The sequence below is a fragment of the Sus scrofa genome, chromosome 7, assembly GCF_054392235.1.
Source record: "Sus scrofa isolate SSC_HxYL_T2T_F1_AM1 chromosome 7, Sscrofa_HxYL_maternal_Yorkshire_Landrace_v2.0, whole genome shotgun sequence".
Taxonomy (NCBI): Eukaryota; Metazoa; Chordata; class Mammalia; order Artiodactyla; family Suidae; genus Sus; species Sus scrofa.
The window spans coordinates 73,274,931-73,297,200 of NC_139389.1; the positions used below are offsets into that span (position 1 = coordinate 73,274,931).

Consider the following 22,270-nt stretch of genomic DNA (forward strand, 5'->3'; position numbering starts at 1 on the left):
AGATGCCCTAGAGAGAAACATACAATTCCACTGGTTTGATATTCCATACAGATACTTTCAGTCCCAGGTTTTCTCAATTAATATATTCTTTCGGGGCTATTTAACATGGTTTTGAAAAAATTATACTCTAGGTAACTTAGTCTGCTTGACAACATAACTGTTGGTGATGGAAACCTGACAAACTTCTATTTTGAAAGTGGAAGAAGTATATTATTCTTAGGACCAGGTTTCAGTACCTTAAAATGAGTTTCCTATATTTAGTTTAAAAAAATAGACTCCTAATCTAGGAATCATTTAGACTTCTAATAATTTTTAGTATTTGACTCCTAAAATTGCTGGTTTTTGTAAAAGAGTACACGTGCACTTCTGAGAAACTGTTTTTATGTAACAGTGGTGCTCAAAATGTGGTCCCCAAACCAGCAGCATCAGCAGGAACTTTTTAGAAATGTAAATTCTCGGCCCCACCCCAGACCTTCTGAATCAGGAACTCTGGGTGTAGGGCCAGAAATCCTGTTTTAGCAAGCCCTCCAGGTGACGCTGATGAACATTAAAATTTGAGAATCAATATTCTAAAATACAGGAGAAATAGAAATGGTTTAAGTTTAATAATTTTACACTTTATCTTTTAAAATATGTGGTTTTTTTGTTTTGTTTTGTTTTGTTTTTTTTAAGAAACTAAGTACTTATATATAATTGTGTAGAGTAAAAAGTGAAGTCCTTTTCTGGATTAGAATTTAACCCAGAAGTAATTGTATTAATGGTACTAATAATTGTTTCTGTAATCCCTAGCCTTAAAAACACTGAAAAACCACTTTTTAAAATCCATTGGGGAGTTCCCATTGTGGCTCAGCATTAACAAACCTGACTAGTACCCATGAAGACTCGGGTAAGTTGCCATGAGCTGTGGTGCAGGTTGCAGACGCAGCTTGTTCCCGAGTGGCTGTGGCTGTGGTATAGGCTGGCAGCTACAGCGCTGATTGGACCCCTAGCGTGGGAACTTCCATATGCCACGGGTGCAGCCCTAAAAAGCAAATAACTAAGTAACTAACTATATAAATAATAGAATCCATTAGAAAGAAACTATTAACTAGTTAATCTCTACTCACTTATTTCCAATCACTGGTAATCAGCAATGTTTATGAAAGTAAACTGGGAAAAATGACAAGCTTTTGATTCTAGATTTTAATACAGGAAAAAAATTACTCAAATATCTCAGAGCAGACATGAGGGCAGCCTTCTTTAAAGGCAATAAAAGCAGCATTACCCCCAAAATTTGAGACGCCAGGAATAAGACCTTCTACCTCTAAAGCCAACCCTCAAGAGCTAGTCTTTAAGCAGGAGAAACTATTATATGGAGAATATTAAAAGTGAAAGAGGTAAAATAAAAATTTCGCTACAATACTTAATCTCACATTTGCCATTGCAAATATAGGCAGGAGTTTCCTGTAACATTATTGAAACATAATTTCAAGCACAGTTGGTGTCCAACTCCAAACATTTCTATAGTTGGAGCCAAAAAAAAAAAAAAAGATGCCCAGGATTATATACACATATAAACAGTGAACAGTTTATTTTACCTTAGACTCTTATGGTACTGAAACATTAACAAAAGGTTATGTAAATCAACAGCAAGAAATAAAATAACTTGGGTGGCAGAAAAAAATGAGAACTCACTGCCAAGTAAAAGCTACTGACAAATGACTTTTAATGGCTAACACCCTTCCCTCCATTTTTCTCACTGTAGTAAAACCAACTAAGAGATGGCAATCAAAACAAATTCTGCAGTGTTTCTTCCAAACTACTTTCTACTGAATGCCCCAAGCATGCTGTAAGAATGAAAGCATTCAGTGCTGATGTCTGCCCATAATTCTTTTAAATTACATTATAAATTTTCTTTCTGCAAAAGCCATTTTAACCAATTCTCAGTTATCTACAAAAACAGGGAACAGCATTTTGAACAGCAAGCAAGATTAACTAAAATGATGTACTTTTCCCCCTATACACCCTCTACTAGAAGAGCTTATGAACAATTGAAAACCCCAAATGAAAGCTGCAAAAGGACTGAATCATGGGTAGGCGTGTGGGGAGGATGGGAGGTGGTGGGTGGTGAGTGGGTAACAAGAGAGAAAATGTAGGATAAGAAGCTTTCTGTCTTTTTTTTTTTTTTTTTTTTAAGTCCTTTTGTCTTTTTAGGGCCACACCTGCGGCATATGGAGGTTCCCAGGCCAGGGGTTGAATTGGAGCTGCAGCCACTGGCCTACACCAGCAACACCAGATCTGAGCTGTGGCTGCGACCTACAACACAGCTCACAGCAAGGCCAGGGATCGAACCCGTGTTCTCATGGATGCTAGTTGGGTTTGTTAACTGCTGAGCCATGACGGGAACTCCAGAAGCTTTCTACTTTACATCCTTTTGTTTTCAGGGTGAGAGCTTAGTATGCCATTCCTGTTCCTTCAAAGCAATCCCGCATTGCTAGTTATTAGTGATGACTTGATGGCGCAAAAGAAAAATCCATCTGAAAATGAAAGTTGTGAAAGTATGTGTGAAGTATGAGTTACGGAGACTTCATAATTTCTACTTGATCATTCTAGGGAAAATGATCAATAAAAGCATGAGTTCTTCCCACATAAATCTACAGTGAAGGAAACTGATACTGAAAAAAACAATCTAGGCAAAGACAGTTTGCACTGACATGTTGAAATTCATTTCTGGCTCCTGGACTTGACCATTACAAAAAGCAAGACATCACCCACTTCACTGTGGTGGTCAACCCTTCCCAGCACCTTGTAGGACTACCCCATCTATCCTGTTGAACTCAGGTTTAGCTATGTAACTTGTAGCAGCTGGTATCATATCTGAGCAGAAGCTTGGAGTCAGTGTGAACTTCACCACTTTCCCTTTGCCTTCTGCCACAGTGACTGGAATTATTTCAAAAAGTTTTTCTGGGTCCTGGAATGAGAATGATGACGACACAGACTAAAATGGACATAAAGCATGAAAAATAATTGGTTTTAAGCCAATGAAATTCTGAGTTTATTACTGCAGCATTACCTACCTAGCCTGACTAATAAAGTTATTTTTCATTTTCTCTGTACTATTGGTATACTTCTTATTTAGTTACTCTACTAAATAATAATTTACTAAATGAAGTTAGCCATTTATTTAGAGACTCAGGTTTAGGTTCTAAGCATCAAAAAGTTTCTTTGAAAAGAATCAAAGTGAAAAAAACTATAAGAGCAGATGGTCTGCTCTTTAAATTAGGAGTGAATATATCATAAAAAACTACCATGCTTTTATTTCTACAAAGTTAAGACCATGTACAACTAAATGCACTCACAGAGTTGCATTTTTAAAATCTACTTTTTATTTTAAATTCATTGGACTATGTGCCAGGCACTGCAATGGTAATTTTTAAGGATTAGTTCATTTAATCATCACATAGGAACCAGGAGGTTAAGTAACTTAGCCTAGGTCACAGAGCTACTACATGAAGTAGGCTGCCAAGAGTAAAGCTCAAGAAGTCTTTCAGTTAACCATGGAAAGCAGACAAGTCATTTCTTATCATATGAATTACCATATCCATGTGTTCATTCTTTCATTCATTCGCTAAGTATCTACTGAGCACTTATTATGTTCAAGGCCATTTTCTCAGTGCTGAGGATATAACAGCAAAGCAAGGAACACAAGATCTGCAGTCTTAGGGCGGTTACATTCTAATGGAGGACATTAATAAACAGAAAAATGTATAGGGAACTCTAGATATTAAGTGCTATGCAGGAATTAAATCAGTTATCTATTACTGGGTAAACCGTCTCTTATTTTCTCACAGTTCTATGTGTTGGCAATTTGGGTTGGGATCTGCTGGACATTATTCTATTCCACATGGTATAGGCTAGGCTCAGTCACATGCTTACAATTAGCTGGCAAGTTGCCTGGACGTGCTCGGCCCCAGATGACTTTACTCACACGTGTGGAGCCTTAGTTGGGATGGCTGAGTACACTTTATCTTTCTCCATAAGGCATCTCATCCTCAAGGAGACTAACCTGAGCTTTTTCATAAGATGAAGTTCCTAGACAGTGACAGCATAGCTGCATGGCCTGTGGAGCCCTTGCTTGGAAGTCCCACAATGTCACTTCTGCCACATTCACAGGGCAAGTCATAAGGAATCCTCAGATTCAAGAGACGGGGAAACAGATTTCATCTTCTGAGGAGAGAAACTGCAAAGAAGCTGTGGCCATTTTGAATCCACCACAGAAACAAATAAGGTTGACGTAACTGAAATACAGGCAGAGGCTGAATGAGCAGAGTAGAGTTACTTACATTAGAAGAATCAGGGAAGATCTCTGAGGTGCTGATAATGATCCAGTCATTTGAAGAAGGGAGAACATTAAAGGCTGAAGGAATATCAAGTACAAAGATCTTAAGACAAGCACAAGTGTGGGTACATTGTGTTTCCTGAGGAACAGGAAACATTCTAGTGAGTCTATAATTCAGTGAAAGGCAAAGGGAAAAAAACTAGGGAGGAGGCTGAAAACTGAGTAAAGATTAGACAAAGGTACTACAACCCATGATAAGGAAATTGATTTTACTCCAAGTACTATGTAAAGTCAGTGAGGCAGGGATGAAAAAGCAAGGAGCCCACTTAGGAGGTTAGCTGAGAAATGATAATAATGGAGAGAAAAAAGAAGTGATTGGATTACAGAATATATTTGGGAATTATGACCATTAAAACCTGTCAGTCTCCTGGAGGTGGGGCCAGTGAAAAAGGGTAGCTGAAGCTAAACTATGATCCTTGGTTTGGGGCTTGAACAATTAGGAGGATGCAAATTACTCACTCAAGCTTAGAAAAATGGATGCAGTTAATTTCTACCTTATTATTTATGCAATGCTTTTACTCAGAAGTATTTGTAAGAGCCAACATAATATGTTGTTGGGGGAATGCCAGCTGCTCCAAAAACAGAGCTTATTAAATTAAAAGAAAAGGAGTTCTCTCCATGGCTCAGTTGTTAATGAACCCGACAAGGATCCATGAGGATGCGGGTTCGATCCCTCAGGGGGTTAAGGATCCCAGTGTTGCAGTGAGCTGTGGTGTAGGTTGCAGCCTCGGCTCGGATCCTGTGTTGCTGCTCGGATCCTGTGTTGCTGCGGTTGTGGTGTAGACCAGCAGCTGTAGCTCTGATTCCACCCCTAGCCTGGGAACCTCCATATGGCGCAGGTGTGCTCCCCCCCAAAAAAAGCAAATAATAATAATAATAATAATAATTAAAAGAAATCGAATTCAAGAAAATCCAAAACACTTTATCTGCAGCAGGTAATGAGAAAGAGATGTTAATCGAAGTGCCACATTAGGGCTGACTGAAGTGCTATACAAGAGTTCAAACCTGACATTTTTTAATCTATCATTATTTCTCCCAAATTACAACATATTCTGGAGAATTCAATGTTACGAAACCATTCTGTAACTTATTTTTATTTGAAGAAAAAATGTATCCCATGTATTTGGGTAAACATTATTCTTCAATCTGACATTCCAAGTACATTTTTAAGAAAAGAGTCATACACAAACATAAGAATCACTGTTAACAGCCAAAAGGATGCAAAATATACTATGAACTTATTGTTTAGATAACCATTAGCTTAATCAGTTCTAGCATTCGCAGATTGGCCTACAGACATATTCTCACATCTTAAAACAGTATCTGGGAGTTCCCGTGGTGGCTCAGTGGTTAACGAATCTGACTAGGAACCATGAGGTTGTTTGTGGGTTCGATCCCTGCACTTGCTCAGTGGGTTAAGGATCCGGCATTGCCGTGAGCTGTGGTGTAGGTTGCAGACATGGCTCGGATCCTGCGTTGCTGTGGCTCTGGCGTAGGCCGGCAGCTGCAGCTCCGATTCAACCCCTAGCCTGGGAACCTCCATATGCCACTGGAGCAGCCCAAGAAAAATGGCAAAAAGACAAACAAAACAAAACAAAACAAAAAAAACAGTATCTGGTGTGGAATGGTCACTCCATAAACAGTAAATGATTCTACACTGTAATTCCCGCTAAGATGCTCTAACTGTCCTTCTCAGGATGGAGGCTTTATAATTAATTTACCAGTCACTCAGAACACTTCCCTCTTCTTAAAAATTAATACAAATCCAAACCTTTCTTCTTTGAAAATTTGCTACCAAATAGATGTAGGTATGTGTACGTATATACTCAAAACATATTTAAAAATTACAACTCAACAATAAAAAGACAAGTAACCCTATAAAAAAATGAGCAAAGGATTTTAAGAGACATTTCTCCAAAGAAGGTATACAAATGGCCAATAAGCACATAAAAAGATGTTCACATCATGTGTCATTAAGAAATGCAAATCAAAACTACAATGACATACCTTCTGTTTCAAGTCCACTAGGATGGCTATAATTTAAAAAGACCGATAATAAGTGTTATCGAGGATGTGGAGAAATTGTAACTCTTATATACTGCTGATAGGAATATAAAATGGTGGAGCTGCTTTGGAAGTTTGGCACATCCTTAAATAGGTTAAATAGACAGTTACCACATGATTTGGAAATTCCACTGCTAGGTATATACCCATGAAAACTGAACACCTGTTCACACAAACTTGTCCATGAAGTGGTCACAGTAGCATTATTAATAGCCAAAATGTAGAAATAATCTAAATCTCCATGAACTAATGAAGAGAAAATTAAAATGTGGCATATCCATACAAGGGAACATTATTCATCCACAAAAAGTAATGAAATACTGATTCATGCTACAATATGGATGAAATCTGGAAACATGCTAAGCAAAAAAATATGTCTAGAATAGGCAAATCCATGAAGACAGGAAATAGATTAGTGGTTAAAGGGGAGGAAGGAACTGGGGGTGACCACTAATGGGTATGGGGTTACCCTGAGGGAACTAAAAATGTTCTGGAATTAGAGAGCGGTAATGGTTGCAAAACTCCATCAGTATGTAGTTGTCCCTCAGTATCCAATAGGGCTTGGTTCCAGAATCCCTGGCAAATACCAAAACCCATGGATGTTCTAGTCCCTTACATAAAAATGGCATGGGACCGTCGGTCCTTTGTATCTGAAGATGTGGAACGAATGGACCACTGAACTTCATACTTTAAAAGGCTAACTATTATGGTTTATGAATTATAACCTTAATGAAAGAAAAAGAAAACTAATGTAGATACTAATTTAGATGTAAATCTAATGTAGATAACGGATATTACTTGATCAAACCCTAAATCATGCCAAAAATGAAACCTATAGTTGAGGAGTTTACAATCTTCAGCTTCATTCAGCATATTCTATATTATTATTAAGACACCAAAAGGGAGTTCCCACTGTGGCTCAGTGAGATAAGAACCTGACTAGTATCCATGAGGATGTGGGTTCAATCCCTGGCCTCGCTCAGTGGGTTAAGGATCCGGTGTTGCTGTGAGCTGCAGTGTAGCCTTGGATGTGGCTTGGATCTGGTGATGCTGTGGCTGTGGTGTAGGCTGGAAGCTGCACCTCTGATTTGACCCCTACCCTGGGAACTTCCACATGCCACGGATGTGGCCCTAAAAAGACAAAAAGAAAAAAAAAAAAAAAAAAAAAAAAAAGACACCAGAAACCCCAAGGTGAACCACTGATTTAGCAATAACTTCTAGGCAAAAAAAAAAAAAAAAAAAAAGGCTTTCTTTTTAGTAACCGACAAAATCATATATTAATCATACAATTCCATACTGTATTTTTAAGAATCAAAAGTAACACTTAAATAGAAATCTTCACCTGAGTTTAGGCTCTTCTGAATCATGGGTGGCCAGAGTAGCTCTATAACATGTAACATACTACTCTCCTGAGAACCTGCTTTCATCTTCTTTTTTTTCCCCCACGCCCTCAGCATGTGGAAGTTCCTGGGTGAGGGATCAAACCCTCACCACGGCAGTGACCTGAGCCATAGCAGTGAGAATGCCGCATCCTTAACTGCTAGGCCACCAGGGAACTCCTCATCTTTACTTTTGGATCGCTTTTAGGACTAACAGCAAAGACAGACCAAAGAATACTGGGGGATTATCTGCCTTTCTGAATTATGCCATTCTGTAACTTAATTAACTTGAATGTTATAAGAAACTTTTTGCAAACAGAAGTTTGCAGCCTGTATAACAGTTTTCAAAATGCAAAAATTAATTGTAATAATCTCTCCTTGCTTTAAAATCCTGTACCTTACTCCGAGAAATGTGTCAATCACCATCACCTTTACTACATTGTTAGAATACTCTCAGCAAATATTTCAAGTTTAGATTAAGGTTAACATTAAACAGTGTGTGGGCATGGAAATACAACTAACTCACCTGACATCATAAGTGGATGAACAGACAAATGCTGTGTACAACTAAATCTGCACATACCCAGGCAACAACGACCACCAATCAAGTCTCAACTCTACATGGTGGCTAGCAAGTTCCTACTGACATCAACTATAAGACACACTCTGGCTTCAGAAGAAAACTCAAATATAAAAAGATGCATATGAAAAGTGAAAAAAATAAATTCACAATCAGAACTTATTTTTACTTTTTATTGTTTTTTAATTAAAAAAAATTTTTTTTAATTTTTGCTTTTCAGGGCCACACCAGCGGCATATGGAGGTTCCCAAGCTAGGGGCTGAATCAGTGCTACAGCTGCTGGCCTACACCACAGCCACAGCAATGCAGGATCCAAGCCGTGTCTGTGATCTACATCACAGCTCACAGCAACGTGAGATCCATAACCCACTGAGCGAAGACAGGGATCGAACCCGCAACCTCATGGTTCCTAGATGGATTTGTTTCCGCTGTACTACAATAGGAACTCCTAGAACTTATTTTTAGCTCCTTAATTTCCATCACCCCTAAGCTGCAGACTCTGAGATCAAGACATGTGATCAAAGTGCTACTCCCTAAATAATGAATGTAAAATGGTCTTTTCTAATTTATGAACTTACACAGAACAATGCTAGATGTATAATTAACCATTAACGGAAAAGAACCAAGAAGAATTTGGAACATGTTATAGAGAGAGTTCATGGGAAGAATATAAACAATCTGTACATTATTCCACAGAAAAAGCCTGGAAACTTCTTTACACAAAGATGAAAAATTCAAGGTTCAGAGAACTAGGTTTCCTAATCTTTCCTTCATGCACACTTATAAGCAACTCTATTAAGAGAGAGAAAAAGAAAGAGGACAAATAAGATGGTCAAGAATTATTTTCTTGGAGTTTCTGTTATGGCTCAGTGGTTAACGAACCCGACTAGCATGCATGAGGATGCAGGTTCATTCTCTGGCCTCGCTCAGTGGGTTAAGGATCCGGCGTTGCCGTGAGCTGTGGTGTAGGTCGCAGCCACGGCTCGGATCTGGTGTTGCTGTGGCTCTGGTGTAGGCCGGCAGCTACAGCTCCGATTAGACCCCTAGCCTGGGAACCTCCACATGCCTCTGGTGCGACCCTAAAAGACAAAAATAAAATAAAATGAAATAAAATAAATAAAAGAATTATTTTCTTTTCTGGGCTATTAAATTTTGTTTACAAATTTTAAAAATGTTTGATCTAAAAAATTGGGGTAAAAACTGTCCAGCTCTTTTCACTTAGGAGATTCATGGCACAAATGTAACTAGTTGAAGCAATCATGTAATAAGCAACCTGGAAGAAATGCGTTCTACTTGGGCACTTTTATACACTGTTGGTGGGAGTATAAATGGCTACAATCATTTCCAAAAGCAATCTGGCAATAAGTAGTGAAACTTTTAAAAATATCCATACCCTTTGACTCAAGAGTTCTATTTCTGGGTATCTATTCCCTAGACATCATCTGAAACATGCACCAAGATCTTCTTCCGAGCATTATGTACCATGGCGAAAAATGAGAAACAATCTAATAGGCCCACCAACAGGGAAATGATTAAAAAATTGTGGTGTGTTCAAAAAATACCGTTATTTTAAAATATCTACCAAGAATGCCTTTTTACTTTTTTCCTTTCCTGATGGTGATTTTTTTAATTTTAAAGTAATATATACTCAATGTGAAAGAAAAATTTTTAAATTTTATGTATGCTTCAAAGGTCCTCCCATCTCAAATATTTTAAAAAGAATATGATTTTTCCTACTCCTTTGATAATTTCACTTTTATTGAGAGCTCTCAACAACTAAATTAAAATAGAAATATATAATTATTTATACCATTGTAGCTCAAAACATAGAAAAATACTAGGAAGTAAAACATTGACAGTGATTATTGCCGAATGTTAACATTTTATATTATTTTCTTTTCTGTAATTTTCAAATTTTCTACAATAATCATGCATTACTTTTATAATCATAAGAAAACAACATTTCTTAAAATCATTTTTAAAATTTTACTTAAGTTTGTGATGGCATGGATGGTTTCAATTCTCTTTTTTTTTTTTTTTTTTCTTTTCAGGGCTGCACCAGCGGCATGTGGAAGTTCCCAGGCTAGGGGTCAAATAGGAACTGCAGCTGCCAGCCTACACCACAGCCACAGCAACATTGGATCCAAGCCATGTCTGCAACCTACACTACAGCTCATTGCAATGCTGGGTCCTTAACCCACTGAGGGAGGCCAGGGATCAAACCGGCATATCATGGATACTAGTCAGGTTCTTAACCTGTTAAGCCACAATGGGAACTCTATTTCTCAATCAAGTATTATTTGAGTACCTGACCTAGAGTCTAACACTAATATTTAGTCTAATACTAAGGCAGAGATTTGTATTTTAACTCCATTGACATGGATGACATGACAGGAGAAAATCTGAAATTGCTAAATAGGGGTTGGCTGCAAGCAAGAATTGTGGTTCCACTTGGAAAGTTAACTTTTTTATAATGATTTTTATTTTTTCCATTAGAGCTGGTTTACAGTGATCTGTCAATTTTCTACTGTACCACAAGGTGACCCAGTCACACATACATGTATACATTCTTTTTTCTCACATTACCATGCTCCATTATAAGTGACTAGATATAGTTTCCAGTGTTATACAGCAGGATGGAAAGTTAATCTGAATAGCAATCATAGCAATAGTTACACCTATTAAGTACTTGGTATATGCCAAGTATTCTCCTTAACTCTTTAAGAGATAGGTACTGTTTTACAGATTGGGAAACTAAGGCATAGAGACATTAAGTAACTTGCTCAAACTATGAAAGCAATTAAAAGTGGCAAACTGAATGTCAAGAGTCTGGCTCCAGAATCCCCATTCTTAACTTTTAAACTAGAATGCTACTTTAAAGCTATTTAAAACACTATGAAATACTATTCAGGTGGCACCTCTAAGATGAGTCTCCGAGGTTAGGTTTCCCAAATATAATACCAGGGCACTGCCACAAGATAATAGTGCTCTGAAGAGCTGGGTAATAACAATTACCTGTCATATCAACTGTTGCTAATGTTAATTTAAAAAAAAATTTTTTTGGCCACACCCACAGCATGTGGAAGTTACTGGGCCAGGGATCGAACCCATGCTGAAGTTGGGACCTTCACCACACCTGCAGCAACAACAGACCCTTAATCCACTGCACCACAAGGGAACTTCCTAAATTATTTTAAAAGCTAAAAGTAGTGGCAGATGACTATGATTACCATAGCCCACCATTTGTTCTCTGCTTCTCTGTTTGCCAAAATCTGCTAGAATCTTTTAAAATGTATGACGTTATAACTGCTTTCGAAGGACTTGCTGTACAAAACTGACCTTAATTTTCTAGCCTCTAAAATTGGGATTAAAATAATTGCTCACTAGCATTATAAAAAATCATGGTATTCCTATTAGAAACTACCAGGACACAGAAATTAATAGAACAAAAAATTATTTTACAAAAAAAAAAAGAATTTCTTAGGTTAATTTATGTAACATGGTATGTTTGGAAAAACACAAATGTGAGTAATGAGTGACTGATCTCTCTTAATAGCACATGTTGAAAAATTTCAAATGGAGGGGTGAGATCCACAGGGACAAGATAGAGTACCTCTAAAGAGGAGAGATATAGCAGAAGGTTAGCTAAAGGTTACCCAAAAAGGACTACACTGGACCTTTGTTACTAGACTTTTTAATCTCTCACTCTTGCCCAGCCTGTAAGAGCCACTTACATGCCAAAGATGAAAACAGTGAATTTTAGATGACTGGCTGGCCACTGTGGCACCTCTGGGAACTTAATTTTAGAGGAAAAGAAAATGGGGGAGCTAAGAGACCCAAGGAAGATCACAAATGGGTACAGTACATATTTCTAGAGATGCAGAATAACAAAATAAAATTTGTACTTACAACTTGTGATTCACGAGCTTTAGGAAACATCTTGGCAACATTGAGCCCATCAATGACAATATCAAAAGGAGGACAGTATTTTACGAAGTTCTGAAATCTCTTAAGTTCCTAAAAAAGAAAAGTCAGATAAAAATATTAATATGAACCTAGTAAGGTCTTTATTATAAACACACTGATATGACTTTTACTATTGTTCTGTTAAATCAAAATATTCACCATTTAAATACACACGCACACACACAGATGCTCTGTGATGGAGTTCCCGTCGTGGCGCCGTGGTTAAAGAATCCAACTAGGAACCATGAGGTTGCGGGTTCGATCCCTGGCCTTGCTCAGTGGGTTAAGGATCCAGCGTTGCCGTGAGCTGTGGTGAAGGTCGCAGACGCGGCTCAGATCCCGAGTTGCTGTGGCTGTGGTGTAGGCCAGTGGCTACAGCTCCGATTAGACTCCTAGCATGGGAACGTCCATGTGCCATGGGTGCGGCCCTAGAAAAGACAAAAAATTTTAAAAAAAGATGCTCTGTGAAATGAAATCTGAAATGATCAGACTAATAGATACAACTGCATGTATTTAACTGATACATCTTACAATCTCTGAATGCTTTATACTTCACAAAATATTTCACATGGTATTTCATTTGATCTATAATCAGTTACCTAGTCCACTAAATTGACACACATGGTAGTCATGATGAGAATAAAATATCAAAATCTTTATGTCCTGTTTTGTAAGCCAAGGAGGAGTGAATCTCATAAATGCCAGTCCACCAGCGCACCTGCACTGAGAAAACAAAGCTCTATAATCTGTAGCTCCTCCTTTGTCATCAAAACTTTGCTGGAGTTTTCACTGTGGCCCAGCAGGTGAGGGATCCAGCGGTGGTGTCTCTGTGGCGGCATGAGTTGGATCCCCAGCCCAGCATAGTGGGTAAGGGTCTGGCATTGCTGCAGCTGTGGCAGAGATTACATCTGTGGCTTGAATTCAATTCCTGGCCCGGGAACTTCCATGTGCCATAGGTGTGGCCAAAAAAAGGAAAAAAAAAAAGAGGGTTTGTTTACTTATGACTATTTGGAAGGGCTGAACATTCATTCATTCATTCATTCATTCATTCAACAAACATTTGTTGAGGACCTGCTACATACCCAGCAGTTACCAAAGATAAAACCCAATTTAATGGGTTTGCATTTTAATGGGAGACACAAAATAAACAAAATAAGTTAATATATTAAATGTCAAATGTAATGAGTGCTTATAAAGGTAAGAAGAGGAGAGGAAGTTCCACTTCTGGTGGAACTACCATATAATACAGTATTTTCTCTATTAAAAATAACTATTTGAAGGTATGAAAGAATGACCAAAAGCAGGTAGAAACTAGAGGGAACGCAACATTTGAAAGAAGGTTTGGTGGTTTTAAAACATGTCTGAAAATTCTTTGACACTCTTCTCCTCTCAAAAGGTGGAGTCTAATTCTCTCCACTTGAATAGAGGCGGTTCTTGTGACTGTCTCAGAAGATGAATGTGGCAAAAGTGACACTATGTGATTTCTGCAGCTAGGTAATAAAAGGCAATAAACATCTATCTGGCTCTCCCTCTTAGGATGTTTGCTCTTGAAACCCAACCATCATTAAAAAGCCCAGGCATAGGTCAGGTATAGGTATTCTACTTGACAGTCCAGTTGAGTCCCAGCCAAAAGCCAACATCAACCGTCAGATCTATGGGAGAAAGATTTCAAGATGACTGCAGCCTTCATTTGATTACAACAGTAGAAGAGTCAAGCAAGAACCATACAACTGAGTCTAGTCAAACCCTAGAACCATTAGGTATAATAATAGTAATAGGTGACTGTCTCTGCTTAAGGCCACAACATTTGATAGATAACATGTCATCTATATATGGATAACCAGAAAAGAAGTGAACTGCACCAGGAGCAATGTACCTATATTTAGCTTTTTGCTAGAGGGCACTCTCTAGTCAGCAGGGCGGGCAGGGGCAGCTGAAAATCAAGCAGAAAGCTACAGAAATCGGAAGACAAAAGGTGGGGCTGCCAGCCAGGCTGGAAAGTGAGAGAAGGGATGCTAGAAAAGAAGGAAGTGCAAAAGTCTGTGTGTAAATCTGCTCCAATCCTTGGCTAATTCTTGATCTGTACATGTACAGAGGAGACTTTAAAGCCCTGAGCAAAGATTTACTATCCACTGCAAAAGTAGCAGACTCTGGAGTCTGAGTCTAACCAAGTTAGACTGGCCCAGGAACTCCATATGCCTCAGCATTGGCTAACAAAGAAAAAAAAAAAAAGAATGCAGTGAAATCTTTTTTTTTTTTTTAATTTGATTAACCCAAAAGAACATGACAATAGGAACAGAGGGACCAAAAATTTGGGGGATGAATATAAAACAAGTAACAAAATAAAGTATTTAAATTCATCTCCATCAAAATGTTGCTTATAGGAGTTCTCTTGTGGTGCAGCAGATTGGGGATCCAGCACTGTCACTGCAGTGGCTCAGGTCACTGCTGTGGCACAGGTTCAATCCTTGGCCTAGGATATTCCACAGTTGGTGGCAGGTGCAACTAAAAAAAAATGCTGTTTATAAGAGACGTATTTTGTTTTTACCTTCCAATTTTATGGTGATATAATTGACATACAGCATTGTATAAGTTTAAGGTGTACAGCATAATGATTTGACTTACATACATCATGGAATGATTACCACAATAAATTTAGTGAACATTCATCAACTCAATAGACACAAAATATTTTTAGAAAGAAAAAAATTCTTGGGGTGATACAGCAGGTTAAGGATCCCCTGTAGTCTCTGCAGTGGTTCTGGCTGATGCTATGGCATAGGTCATAGCTGCAGTTCAGATTAGATCCCTGGCCCAGGAACTTCCATGTGGCAAAGGTGCAGCCAAAAAAAAAAAAAAGGGAAGAAAAAAGAAAAAGAAAAAAAAATTTTTTTCTTGTTATGAGAACTTTTAGGGTTTACTCTCTTAACAACTTTTATATACAATATACAGAAATGTTGATTATATTTATCACGTTATACATTATATCCCTAGTACTTAATTATCTAAATAACTGGAAGTTTGTGCCTTTGGACTAACTTTATCCAATTTGCCCCTCTCCCACCCACTGCCTCTGATAACCACAAATCTGATCTCTTCTTTTGTGAGCTTGCTTGGTTTTTTTGCTTGCTGGTTTTTTGTTTTGTTATTTTTTTCCCCTTGGGTGTGTGTGTGGGGGGGACACCTACCACATATGGAAGTTCCCAGGCTAGGGGTCAAATCATAGCTGCAGTTGCCAGCCACAGCCACAGCCACAGCTATGTCAGATCAGAGTCTCGTCTATGACCTACACCACAGCTTAGGGCAATGCTGGATCCTTAACCCACTGAGCGAGGCCAGGGATAGAACCCACATCCTCATGGATACTAGTTGGGTTCGTAATCCTTTGAGTCACAACCACAACTCCCTTGTGAGTTAGCTTGGTTTTTCGGTTTTTGGGTTTTTTTTTTTTTTTTTTTTTTTTTTTTGCTTTTTAGAGCCATACCTGCAGCATATGGAAGTTCCCAGGCTAGGGGTTGAATCAGAGCTGTGGCCGGTGAACCGCACCACAATCACAGCAATGTGGGATCCGAGCCATGTCTTCGACCTACACCACAGCTCACAGCAATGCCAGGTCCTTAAACTACTGAGCGAGGCCAGTATTCGAGCCTGCCACCTCATGGTTCCTAGTCAGATTCATTTCTGCTGTGCCACAACGGTAACTGCCAAGTTTGGTTATTTCTGAAGTATAATTTACCTACAACTCTATGTTGATTCTTGATGCACAACATAGCAATTTGCTATTTCTATACATTTCAAAATTATCACAATAAATCAAGTTACAATCTGTGACCATAGAAAGATACTACATTATTATTGACTATATTCCCCACACTGTACATTTCATACCTGTAATTCATTTATTTTGTAACTGGGAAGCTTGTACCTCTTAATCTCTCACCTATTCCTCTCAGCCTCCACCCCCATATCCTCTGGCAAACACCTGTTTGTTCTCTGTATCTACGACTCTGTTTCTGTTTTGCTGTTTGTTCATTTGTGTGGTTTTTAGACTCCACGTGTAAGTGAAATCAAGCAGTATTTGTCTTTCTCTGTCTGACTTCTTTCACTTAGCATCATATCCTTTAGGTACAGCCATGTTGTTAAAAATGGAAAATTTTCATTCTTCTCTATGGCTGAGTAATATTCCATTGCGATATATACACCTAAACTATACACACATGCAGGCCACATCTTCTTTATCCATTCATCTATTGGTGGGCACTTAGATTGCTTCCATTATCTGGACTATTGTAAACAATGCCACAGTGAACACTGGTGTGCGTATATCTCTTCAAATTAGTGTTTTTGTTTTCTTTGGATAAATACCCAGGAGTGGACTTGCTGGATCATATGGAAGTTCTGTTTTCAGTTTTCTGTGGAACTCCCTTACTGTTTCCCATTACCAGTTTACATTCCCATCAGCAGTGCGCAAGGGTTCACTTTTCTCCACATCCTCACTAGCACTTATTATTTGCTGTCTTTTTGATAATAATCATTCCAGCAGGGTGAGGTAATATCTCTATGTGGTTTTGATTTTCATTTCCCTGGTGATCAGTGATGTTGGGCATCTTTTCATATGCCTATTGGATATCTGTATGTCTTATCTGGAAAAATGTCTATTCAGGTCTCTGCCACTTTTTTTTTTTTTTTTTGTCTTTTTGCCATTTCTTGGGCCGCTCCTGCGGCATATGGAGGTTCCCAGGCTAGGGGTCGAATCGGAGCTGTAGCCACCAGCCTACACCACAGCCACAACAACGCAGGATCCGAGCCATGTCTGAAACCTACACCACAGCTCACGGCAATGCCAGATCCTTAACCCACTGAGCAAGGCCAGGGATCGAACCCGCAACCTCATGGTTCCTAGTCGGATTCGTTAACCACTGCGCTGCAACAGGAACTCCCCTCTGCCACTTTTTAACTGGATTATTTTGTTTTTTGATATTAAGATCTACGAGTTATTTGTATATTTTGGATATTAACCCCTTATCAGATAGAACATTTGCAAATATCCTCTCCCATTCAGGTGGTGTTTTCATTATGTTGATAATTTCCTTCACTGTGCACAAGTTTTTTAGTCTGATGTAGTCCCATTTGATTAAAATATTGAATTCAACCCTATCAAAAACACTACTTATATGAGATGTACTTTAAATATAAAGATATGGACAAGTTGAAAGTGAAAAGTAAGAAGAAAATATTTATCATGCATCAGTAAACTTAAGAAAGGTGGAGTGGAAACACTAATTTTAGACAAAATAAATTTCAAGAAAGCAATTATTACAAAAATACAAAGGGATACTTTTTAATGACAACAAAATCAATATATCTGGAAGTCATATTTATAAATAAGAACACAGCTTTGAAATATATGAAGCAAAACAACAGAATTGAAGAGAGGAACATAAAAGTCTATAATCATAAATGCTAATTTCAATATTCCCCTCTCCATAATTGTTAGAACAAGTAGGTGAAAATGAGAAAGTAGAGAAGACCTAACCTACACTATTAACCACTTTGACTTGACTAATATCTAAGGGACAATATATCCAATGATGACAGGATATTTCTTCTTTTCAAGTACATATGGGCAGTTCTAGCTCATAAAGTAAGTCTCAATGCATTTCAAAATATTAAAATCTGAAAGAATAGGTTTGCTGATTACACACACCACACACACACACACACACACACACACACACACAAATGAAACCAAAAGCAGTCAGATATTTAGAAAAGTTCCAAATATTTCTAAATAATACTTCTAAATAACCCATGGGTCAAAAGAGAAGCTACACAGGAAATATTTTGAACCAAGGTAACAATAAAATATTAAATATCAGAAATATTTTGAAGTGATAATAAAATATTAAACATCGAAATATCAACATTAAATTGGGCTGCATTAGAGCAATACTTAGCTTTAAACACTTACTTGAAAAGGTCTAAAAATCACTGATCTAAGTTTTTACTTTTAGCTAGGAAAAGAGCAAATTAAATTTCAAAGAAAGCAGAATAATAAAATGTAGAATCAGAGAAACAGAAAACAGAAAATTAAGTAAATGAACAAGGGAAAAAGTTGGGTAAAAAATGAACCCCAATCCCTATTTCACATCACACTAAAAAAGTTTTTTAAATTTTATTGGAGTATGGTTGACTTACAATATTGTGTTAGTTTCAGGTGTATAGCGAAGTGATTCAGTTATACATATACATATATCCATTCTGTTTCAGATTCTTTTCTTATGTAGGTTATTATAGAATCCTGAGTATATTTCCCTGTGCTATAGAGTAGGTCCCTATTGTTTATCTATTTTATATATAGTAGTGTGCATATGTTAATCCCCAACTCTTAATGTATCCCTCCCCCTCACAATTCCTCTTTGGTAATCAAAAATTATCTTATTATAAATCATAAGCCTAAACCTAAAAGCTAAAACTATGAAATATAAATACAAGGACCAAACCTAGATGAAAACAGAATTCTGCACATCAGGAAAAGCAAAAATTTCTTGGGCAACATAGTCATCACCAATATTCACAGAGTGTGTCTCTTGATATGTTTGTTGCCTCTGACAAGGATACAACAGCATTTTTGTGATACTCTTGCCAAAAATGCATAGCCTGAACCTAATCATAAGGAAATAGGTAAAAACCAAATCGAGAGGCTATCTACAAAATAATAATGTCTCTTGATATGCTGCCTCCGACAAGGATACAAGAGCATTTTGGTGATATTCTTGCCAAAAATGCATAGCCTGAATCTAATCGTAAGGAAATATCAGGCAAAAACCAAACTGAGAGACCATCTACAAAATAATAGGCTATACCTTTACTTTTTTTTTCTATTTTCTTTTTTGGCTACTCCCAAATGTGGCATAACGAAGTTCCCAGGCCAGGGATCAAATCCAAGCCAGAGCTGTGACCTACACCACAGCTGCAGAAACATCAGATCCTCAACCCACTGCACAAGGCTGAGGATCGAACCAGCACTGCCACAGACACAAGCTGGGAACATTAACCTACTGTGCCACAGCAGGAACTCCCCTATACCCTTATATTTAGAAAAAGTCAAGGTCAAAGAAAGATGAAGAAAACTGAGATTTTTGTTGCAGATAAAAAGAGACCAAAGAAACATGACAACTAAACCCAATGAATAATCCTGGATTGGATCTGAGGGAAAGAAAAACTTAAAAAGAACCTTGTTGAGACAAGTGACAAAACCCGCATATTGGCTGTAGATTAGAGAATACCACTGTATCAAAATTACAAAGATAAAGAAGCTTCTTTACGTCAATAAGCACATGAAAAGATACTCAACACCATTAGTCATTAGGGAACTGCAAATTTAAAACCAGAGTGAGAAATCATTATCCACCCACCAGAATGGTTAAAATTTAAGAGACTGACCATATTAAGTACTTGCAGCAACTGGAACTGTCAAATATTGCTAATGACATGTAAAATGACACAACCACACTCTGGAAAACAGTTTGGCAGTTTCGTACAAGGTTAAGTATACATTTATTAACAATCCCACCTATAGGTATTTATGGAAGAAAAATGAAAATGTATATCCACAAAAAGACTTACAAGTGAACGTTAATAATGCTTTATTAGTAACTGCCTCAAACTGTAAACAAGTCAAATGTCCCTTAACTAGTGAATGACCAGGGAAAAACGTGGGATATCCAGACAATGTTTTACTATTCATCAACAAGAAGAAAAAAAATTTTGGTCACTCCTGGAGCATGCAGAAGTTCCTGGGCCAGGAATCAAACCCAAGCCATAACAGGGAGAACAAGGAATCCTTAAACCACTAGGCTACCAGGGAAGCCCAAAAAAGAAACTACTGATACACACAGAAACATGGATCTCAAAAGTATTATGCTAAGTGGAAAAAAAAAAAAAAGCAGACATAAAAGGCTATTTACAGATTGTATGATTTCATTTATATAAAACATAAGGCCAAACCATACCAACAGAAAGCAGATTCATGCTTTGAAGAAGGAGGGAGAGGGAACTGACTGCAATAAATACAAGGGAACCTTTGGGGGTGAATAAAATGTCCCATATCTTGATTATGGAGGTTATGACACAACGGCATGTATTTGTCAAAACTCACTGAACTGTACATTGGCAAATTATATTATGTGTAAATTATACCTTAATAAAGCTGACTGAAAAAGAAAAGGAAGAAAATCCTAACAGTAATGTATATTTCATCTTTAAAATAACCATTGATCTAAAAGCTTTGACTGAAGTATTACTTGCTTCATAAACCAATTTTGTTTTCTCCAGCACACCGTAACTCTTGGGAGAGCAGATTACACACCACAGTTCTGTGGATACCCTCCTACACATCTGACAGTACTAGGTGTACTATGAGTGCCAAAAGCATTTTCTGATTTATATACCATATTTACATGTCATCAGACAAAAATAAACAAACAAAAATAACTGGCGATCCACACATAGTCTTTCACATGTCACTTGCTTCTTCAGCTTTGCTATTCCTGCCAACTCCAGTTATTTGGGACCATTCTCTTTCCTTTTACTCAGCAAAGCACTATTTTAAAATTTCTCTGCTCAAATCGACTTCCTGTAAAATGTTTAGAAAGTTCCAATTTCTATCAAAACTAACTAAATCCTGCTTGGAAGAGGAATATTATTTTTTATAAATGGAAAAAAACCATCAAGGAAATTAAAACAGTTTACATACAATATGACCATTTCTTGTTTCAGTCTGTAGGAACTAAGGAAAACCAAACAAATGCATTAAATTTCTATTCAGGTGTCACTAATAACTACCATGATAAAGATTCCCATTATAGTTCCAATTTATCATCTCGGGGCTGCTCTTGGTACTCATTACATTCACTTCAGGAGTGTAATGACAAACTAAGCTAGTTCAGTATTACTGGAAAAATGGACATCTGTGAAAATCAAGAGTTAAGCTAGAGAACTTACAAAATCCCCTTCCAGTTCTGACATTCTATGTTAACAACTCTTGGAAATCCCTTAAAACCACAGAATGAAAAAGGCTAAACTTGAGAAGGTTTGTTTGAAAGGTGAGTCTCAGGAACCTCTGTGCAATCACAGGATGTGTAATATAACCCCATCCAAAGATTATCCTTCCGATACACATCTTCTAATAGACAGATAGGAAAATCCAAGATGTCAGGTTGTTGGTTTTTTCCCCCATTCCTAAAGCTCTGCTTATTAAATATGTTATCAGTCAGGGAGTAATACCTTTATTACTCTGTAATATTTCCAGTAGACCCACAAGACGCTCACTTTACAAACTAAAGAAATTATATATCACTGCACTTAAAAGCCATTGCATAGACCTTGCTGATAAGGCATGACAAAGAAAGAGCTGACTGAGAGAGCACACTGACTATAGCATAAGGGCATTGCAAATATGCAAGCTTAGCTATTTTAATAAATAGTAAATTTAAGGGAAGACCAATTATTTCTTTCTAGGCCACTGCTGGAATTGTACTTAACTATGACCTGGGGTATGAAAATCCACCAATTTTTTTTTTTTTTAATCTTTTTAGGGCTGCAGCCCTGGCCCGGGAACTTCCGCATGTCATGGATGCAGCCAAAACAAAACAAAAAAGCAACAACAACTTTTCAATTTTTTTTAATATTATCCAATCTTTCATTAGAAGCAATGAAGCAGAACTGCTATTTGTTGCTTTGTGGTTGTTACCTAATGAAAAAATGAGTCTCAAAAGGATCCAAAGATGGACAGACAGCAAGAGAGAAAAATAAAAGAATGGCCCTATAAGTGTAGAACGAGGTGATCCCAGCTCCTGCCATCAAAAAGTTGCCTTCATAATTATAAATGACGCTCACAAC

The 22,270-nt window shown here is 37.6% G+C and overlaps 1 protein-coding gene across 5 annotated transcripts in view; it reads right to left on the reverse strand.

The window, feature by feature from the left end:
* Positions 1-22,270, reverse strand: part of PRORP (protein only RNase P catalytic subunit) — a 143,176-nt gene that overhangs the window by 75,693 nt on the left and 45,213 nt on the right. For 3 of the 5 annotated variants that reach the window (XM_021099168.2, XM_084969029.1, XM_084969030.1), the window contains exon 5: positions 12,311-12,418. In XM_021099168.2, the coding sequence (XP_020954827.2) occupies positions 12,311-12,418 (108 nt within the window). Of the gene's footprint in view, positions 1-10,315; positions 10,485-11,491; positions 12,419-22,270 lie in introns of those variants that run through there. The other 2 variants (XR_014810673.1, XR_014810672.1) reach the window with 1 other exon arrangement.